Raw genomic sequence first — 7,915 nt, 5'->3', positions numbered from 1 at the left:
AGCGGCCGGGGTGGATAGCCGAGCTGCGGGAACCGCTTGTGTACCGAGGGCGCCGGGGAATGTGTGTCCAACTCACCTCCGTTAACCGTTGAAAGGAACGGCCACGGCCGTCAGAAAATCCTCTCGCCTTGAAGCAGGAGAATGAGGGATTTCGGAGGCAGGCACTCCCACCAGGCTCAGAGTCACTCCGATTGGGGAAGGTGGCGTGTAGCGCCCGGCAGCTGGAATCAAATCTCCCAGGAGCGAAGACCTGAGGGTCAGAGATCAGCGAGGAGAATGACGGTATTGGGTAATGTTAGACATGAGCAGAGCAAGGCCGATGGTCCAGGTACGGAAACGCACCAGATGCCTAGCCAGGGGCAATACGGGAACCTCATCCCCAGGTAGCCTGTCCCGCCCCACTGTCTCACTGGCTTGGACCCCTGGTCTTTCTTTCATAGCGCTGCTCAGGCGGTTCGGACACCCTGACCGTTTCCCCGTTTCCTCCCTAAGGACAACATCTAGGCCTCAGTTGTATTTCAGCTCCAGGCCCAGAAAAGCACCAAAGCAAGACGAGTGAGGCTGTGGCTGCCTTGGGACCAGCTGCGTTGACTAATGACCCTAGGGCGGCCCTGGCACCCGCCAATCAGTGGAGACCAGGACCCTGAAAGAGCACACCTGGGAACCTGGTGAATATCCTATTAAGACCCTCCCCTAAGATTTCTACCTGCAAGAAAGAGATACATATGCTCAGGACAAAGGACCCAGTGCCTGCTCTCCCTCCAAGGAGCACACCGGTGCTGTTGTCTTCCCCCACAGGCATGTATCCCCTAAAGCTCTATCAGCGGTTCTCAACCTGTGGGTCGCGACCCCTTTGGTGGTCGATGGACCCTTTCACAGGGGTCGCCTAAGACCATCCTGCATATCAGGTATTTACATTACGATTCATAACAGTAGCAACATTATAGTTATGAAGTAGCAACGAAAATAATTTTATGGTTGGGTCACAACATGAGGAACTGTATTTAAACCCTGCCTGCCCCCTCTCACAATCCAGGAGCCCTCAGGGGTGGTCAGGGGAAGGCAACACCCCCATCACACCTCTGCTGCTGCCACTGCCGGCAGCGCAAGCCTCAGCTGGCCCTGGGCAGCTGGGCAGCAGCCATCTGAGGCTTGCTTGCACCTCGGGCAGGCCCTGGGTGGCTGGGGGGCTGAGGGCGGGTCTGGCCACACTGTGCGACTACTGCTTCTGCCCCCCAACCCCCATCCCCCATCTCCCCTGCCGGCTGGGCTGAAAGGACTGGGACTCCCGCAGGGCGGAGGGGACTGGGCGCCACCATCTTGTGGCTATGGGCACCTCCATCTTTGTGACGGTGTGATGGGCAATTTACATATTCCCTTTTTAAAATAATACATTTTATTGATTTTTTACAGGGAGGAAGGGAGAGGGATAGAGAGCTAGAAACATTGATGAGAGAGAAACATCAATCAGCTGACTCCTGCACACCCCCAACTGGGGGTGTGTCTGCAACCAAGGTACATGCCCTTGACTGGAATCAAACCCGGGACCCTTTAGTCCACAGGCCAATGCTATATCCACTGAGCCAAATTGGTTAGGGTACATATTCCCTCATTACTAGATAGGATTTTTGCTGTCATCATGGACCCAATAATACCCTTTGGCTCAGGGCTGTGTAGCCCTTCCCTTTGGCTACCCCATCTCCCATCCCCTTTTTCTTAAAAAAATTCAGTTTTTCTTTAATCACCATCTGAGATGCCTGTTTAGCCTGTCTGTTCACCACCAACTTTAACCTTTCAGGTAACAATTACAGATTGCTGTCCATAAATATGCCAATTCATTTCATCCTCTCTGCAACCTTGTAAGGTTAAGTGGTAGTAGAATCTTCTTTACAAAAGAACTGAGACACAGTTTAAATATTTTTTTTTGTTAGCTTAAAATCATAGCTAGCAGTAGTAGAATTCCCTGTAAACATTAAACTGGATACCGGGGTAATTCTTCGAGTTGTTTATACTGTTGACATATTGGAGACACCTAATTTCCCTTCAGCTGGGGGAATGGCTAAATTAACTATGGATATCCAGTTACAGAACATTGTTGTAATACGAACGCAGAAAGTTCCCTAGAATGTATTTTGAAGTGGAGAATAAATGCAAGTTACAGAACAATATGTTTTTAGTCATTCTTTTTAAACCAAGCCTCTGTCAATGCTGTTTTATTGTGGTACAAATTTGTCTAGATCAGCCGTGGGCAAACTACGGCCCGCATCTGGCCTGTTTGAAATGAATAAAACTATTGAAAAAAAAGACCGTACCCTTTTATGTAATGATGTTTACTTTGAATTTATATTAGTTCACACAAACACTCTATCCATGCTTTTGTTCCGGCCCTCCGGTCCAGGTTAAGAACCCATTGTGGCCATCGAGTCAAAAAGTTTGCCTACCCCTGGTCTAGATGATTAAAAAAAGAACTGTAATAAACAGAGTGGTGAATAGGGGAGTGTTGGGGGACACATAGGGATTATGAGAGTTATGGTAAAACAAACCTTTATCATTATTCATGAGATTTGTTGAGGGGGGTGGATTTGTGTGGTCAGAAAAATTATATACTTTATATAATATAAAATTAATTTTAAAATTTTACTAAAAATTGCATTTTTATCCTTTGAGCACCCACTCTGACATAAATGGCATTTGAATAATTTGAGAAATAAAGTCCAGCCTTAAGGGGTGAAGATTTGAGGATTATGAGAATATGAACATAAAAATAAAGCATTCTCAGGGAATCCCAGAAGAGAACATAAAAAGTAATTTTAATCAGTGTAGTATTTCATTGTTTAGTCTTGGGGAGCTTAAAATAAATCGGTGTTACCCTAAAACTGCTCTAGGTCTACATTACAAGCTCAAATTGGATGGAAACTCGGAGGTATTAAATATTCTTTTAAGTATGCATCCTGATATTTTAGTTGAAATATTTTATAGCATAACTTTAGAAAGTGGTCATTATTGCTTATCAATATTAATGATTTGCTAAAATGGTTGTACAGTTTTGTAGCCCTGTATGAAAATTGTTAAACCAAAAAGTTTCTAACATCTCTTGCACATTACTCTGGAGCTGAGGCCCCAGCATGAAAACGATAAGTCCAGAGATTGAAATGGGAGTGATCCACTCTTTGCCTCAGTAACCCCATGAAATTGCCATTTAGAATGTGTCAGCTGACCTAAGGAATATCAAGAAACAATTTGGGAAAAAAAATGATTTGGAATTGGGATCCCTTAGTTATTCACCTTATTCTGGAAAGTAAAGAAGAAAGCTGAAATAGATATACTCACCTGAAAAGTTCCTTTATATCTGGGACTTCCCTTTATATGATGGGCAAGACCCCATTAGTAAAGGATTCTAATTCTGATGACATCACAACTGTTGCCTGGTAGTCAGACAGATCAACAGCATTTTCACACGGTGTTGGCTTAGGTCATTCCTGACCCTGATAAGATGCTGAAATCGAGTTTAGCATATGTATTAATTATTGCTGTGTAAAAAATTACCCCCAAACAAGCATTTATTTTCTACCACAGTTTCTGAGAGTCAGGAATCTGCGAGCACTATAGCTTGTGTTTCTAGCTCAGTCTTGAGTTTACAGTCAAGCAGTTGTCCTGAGCTGCAGTCATTTTAGGGTTCTACTGGGGATGAAGAATCTACTCCAAACAACACTTCCCTATTGTTGGCAGGACTCAGTTTCTCATCACAGGGGCCGTGCCATAAGCTGCTCACAAGAGCAAGATGGAAGCCACAGTGTCTTTTGTTTTGTCTTGTTTATCCTCAGCAGAGGATATTTTTTTCCATTGATTTTTTTTTTTTTTTTTTAGAGAGTGGAAGGGAGGGGGCGAGACAAACATTGATGTGAATATCAAGAATTGATGTGACTATCGATGGGTTGCCTCTCAGACCGGAATACAGTGTCTTTTAAACCAGAGACTTTCAACTCCTGTGCCATGCAGCACATTGGTGTGCTGCAAGAATTTTTGTCAGATGGCAAAAAATAAATTTGATGTGCCACAGAATTTTAGTAATTAGTTTCTGCAGTACCTGACTAGTCAGGGGCATTGGCCTCTTTTCCCTTAGAATGTCAAATTAAAAAATGACAACAACCAATACAGCAATAGCTGTCCAGTGTGAACAGATCTGAAGTATACCTATTTTTTGTCAGATGGCAAAAAATAAATTTCTTGATGTGCCATAGAATTTAGTAATTAGTTTATGTGTGCCGTGAGATGAGAAAGGTTGAAAAATCGCTGTTTTAAACTAATCTTGGAAGTCTCATACCATCAGTTTTCCATATGCTAATGATCATCTAAACCAACCTTAGCACATTGTGAGAGGAACCTTGAAAAGGGAAGCAGAGATCATTGGGGGCCAGCTTGAAGGCTAGCAACCATGGTGTGGTACCATTTCCCAAACTCTCACTGATAATTACTAATCACTGGTAATTACAGGATGGCTAGAACTGTAGTTGAAATAAAGGAAGTAGAGACTGTAGAATTAGAGAAAAACTGGAGAAGATTGGATCCCAGTTTCCTTAACATCAGATGAATACATACTCATGGAAGATGGTAAAATATGTACAACTGCAATTTTAAACAATATGCAAAATTGTTTTATTAGTTACCTTAGGAGGAATACCGGGAGTTTACTTTCAGACAAATTGGAGATGCTTTTGAGTCATCCACGAGAGCAAGTCTGTGCTGCACAGATACATTGGGGAGTTGTCAGCTTACAGGCGGCCTGTAACGCGATAGGAACGCATGTGGTTATCTTCCGAGAGAAGCAGCAGCACAAGAGCCCCACAGAACTGTCCACTGGAGGAGGAGGCTACGGAAAGGGATGCTGAGCTGGAGGACGGGTAGAGAAAAACTAGAATTGTGTGACACCATAGAAACCACGAGAGGAAGCGGTTCTCTTCTTCTTCTTCAATTTTTATAATGGCTGCAGGAGGTTTCATTGTGTGGGTGTTCCCTAACTGCTCTTTTATTTGGGATTTGGATTGATGCCAGTGCTTTTCTATTATACGCTACACTTTGGCAGACAGCCTTATAGGTTCATTCCCCCCCGCCCCCCCCCGGTTATTTTTTTGGGTATACTCTATGTAGGTCCAAGAGTCTGCCTATTTATTTATTTATTTATTTTTTTATGGCTGAAAAATTGATTGATTGGTAGGTGTAAGGTGGGGGCAGCACCGAGACTCTCACGAGTGCAGGGCTCGCCATTTGTCCAGGGGACCACGATTAGGGATGTATTTGACCCCACAGCCATCTGGGATAAGGCGCTTCTCGGCCACCATGTCTTCAAACTCACCCACCTTAAACTTAGTAAAGCCCCACTTCTTGGAGATGGGGATCTTCGGGCGGCCAGGGAACTTGAACTTGGCTCTGCGTAGGGCCTCAGTCACGTGCTCCTTGTTCTGCAGCTTGGTGCGGGTGGACATGGCGACTTGGCCAATGTGGACTCTGGCCACGGTGCCTTGGTGCTTTCCAATGGCGCCCCGCATACCTGTTTGGAGCCTAGATTGGGGGCAGCATGGGTTCAGACACGAATGTCCACCAGAAAGGGCTGTATCCAAGGTCCCTAAGGCAACCCATACTGGCAACAGGTTGCATACACTACCAAGGATGCTGCTGCTTGCAGCCATTGCACACCAGGAGTCTGCCTATTTACAAGCTTTTACTCTAAGTTGCACACGTCTTCTAGAAAGAATGCCTTTTTATTCCAACCAGAATGAGTTTGCTTTTTTCTCCATTCTGGTGGTAGTGGAAACGTGGTGAGAACTACATATTGCACACTGACATTTTTTTTTCTTTTTCATACTGACATTTTTAATATTTGCAAGTGTGCCATTGTGTGGGTGTTCATAATTTATTTCACCAATTATATTGTCTTCTTGTTTTTGGTATTACAACTAGTACTATAATTAACTAGAGGTCTTGGGCAGGAAATTCATGCACTTGAGGTGTGTGTGGGGGGGTCCCTCAGCCCAGCCTATGCCCTCTCGCAGTCCAGGACCCCTTAGAGGATGTCCGACTGACAGCTTAGGCCTGCTGGGCTTCTGGCTGAGTGGCACTCTCCCTGTGGGTGTGCACTGACCATCAGGGGGCAACTCCTGTGTTGAGCATCTGCCCCCTGGTGGTCAGTGCATGTCATAGTGACGGTTCATTCTGCCATTCGGTCTATTTGCATATTAGCCTTTTATTATATAGGGCTAGAGGCCCAGTGCATGAATTTGTGCACGGGTGGGGTCAGGGATGATTGGGGCAGCTGGCCTGGGAGAAGGGATGCAGGAGGTTGGCTGTCTGGCCCCGCACCCACTGGGCTGGTAGGCCAGCCGTAGTGGGTGTCATAGCGACTGTCGTTCCAGTCATTCCAGTCATTCTGGTCACTTGGCTTTTATATATATATATAGATATAGATATAGATATAGATATAGATATAGATATAGATATAGATATATAGATAGCTTTTTGTTTAATATTTTTGCTTATTCTTAACCTGTCCCTTAGAGTAATTCCCTGAAAGTGGGAATGATGAGTCAAAGTGGTTGAATTTTTAAAGCTGTGGAAACATAGATAAATCACCCTCTGAGAAAGTCTGTGCTCTTCCTATCAGCAGGGAATGGAAAGGGATCTCCCTAATCTTTTACATTTGGGAGTTGTCCGTGTACATATGGTATTCCAAGGAATTATCTGGAGAACTACACCTTTCATTGCTTCTATCAGGATAAATGCACCCAGTATGTCTTTATATGAAAACTATGCGTAAATAAAATTATTGAATAATACCATTTTCTCACGTTGCACATCAGATTTTGAGGCCCCCATATCGGAAAGGCTTGTATTCCAGCTATATTATCTGATCTGTGATCTAAGAATTAATTCCAATAGCATTGTGTTGGGGACCAAGTGACAGCGACATCTCTGGAGGACAAAGAGGGAGGAGATTTAAGGCTAAGGGCTTCAAAAATCAATCCGGTGGTCATGGGGTCACTTGGAAAAGGCCTGTCTCAGGTTTGAAATCATTTCAGTTGAAAGTTCAGTTTCAAAGCCAGCAGAATTTTTGTTAGGTTGGATTCATTTTGGAATCTGGTTGGCATTTCCCATGCGTGTGGTTTTTATTTCTTTATTTATTTGCATTTCCCATTTTGTCTGTTTTTGCGATTGACCAAATTAAGTTCAGTTTTCTTTGACACGGGTCTTTTTTTTCCTTTCCTTTTTAAAAAATATATTTTTAAGATCAACCAAAGGACCTATATGCATGCATATAAGCCTAACCAATGGACACAGACAGACACCAGGTGGAGTGGGTGGGGGGTTAATGGAGGGATAAGGACAAATATGTAATACCTTAATCAATAACGAAAAAGTATTTTTATTGACTTCAGAGAGGAAGGAAGAGGGAGAGATTGAGCCCTTGACTGGAATCAAACCCAGGACTCTTCAGTTCGCAGGCAGACCCTCCACTGAGCTAAACCAGCTAGGGCTGACACGGGTCTTGTAGATGCTTTTGGTTAAAAAAAAAGTGACAAATAGTCCCTGTTGTGTCTGCAAAAAGTAGACATTTGGGTTAGAACCTGTGCAGAGAGCAGTAGTGGTACCCGAGTCTTGGCGTGAGATAGGAGCGCTCTGATTCATGGAGGGTAGTCAGATCTCCAGGACACCGAAGAGGGGCGCCTGGGGGTACAGGGCGGGGACCTCCCGCTGGCGTGGTGGGTACCAGGACGCCTGCGCCAGGGGCCATCCTAGAGGGACCGGTCCGTCCTGCCCTCAGGAAGGGGCGGAGTCCGCGGCAGGCCCCGCCCCAACGAGGCGCCCGGGAAGCAGGGGCGGGACTTCCGCTCAGGAGGGGAGACTTCCGGGTTCGTTGGCG

The 7,915-nt window shown here is 44.9% G+C and overlaps 2 protein-coding genes across 2 annotated transcripts in view; one reads left to right on the top strand and one right to left on the bottom strand.

The window, feature by feature from the left end:
* The first annotated feature begins 29 nt into the window (after positions 1–29).
* EIF2AK1 (eukaryotic translation initiation factor 2 alpha kinase 1) overlaps positions 30–7,915 on the top strand; it is a 37,579-nt gene continuing 29,693 nt past the window's right edge. Inside the window, exon 1 of the mRNA XM_015565145.1 lies at positions 30–328. Coding sequence (XP_015420631.1) covers positions 142–328 — 187 coding nt within the window. The 5' untranslated portion in view covers positions 30–141. The remainder of the gene's footprint in view (positions 329–7,915) is intronic.
* The window catches only part of LOC102758661 (60S ribosomal protein L10-like), a 3,149-nt gene continuing 424 nt past the window's right edge, over positions 5,191–7,915 (bottom strand). The window contains exon 2 of the mRNA XM_006765473.2: positions 5,191–5,559. Within this exon, the coding sequence (XP_006765536.1) occupies positions 5,244–5,559 (316 nt within the window). The 3' untranslated portion in view covers positions 5,191–5,243. The remainder of the gene's footprint in view (positions 5,560–7,915) is intronic.

Source organism: Myotis davidii, unplaced genomic scaffold, assembly GCF_000327345.1.
Source record: "Myotis davidii unplaced genomic scaffold, ASM32734v1 scaffold399, whole genome shotgun sequence".
NCBI lineage: Eukaryota > Metazoa > Chordata > Mammalia > Chiroptera > Vespertilionidae > Myotis > Myotis davidii.
This window is presented reverse-complemented; position numbering and strand designations above follow the sequence as displayed.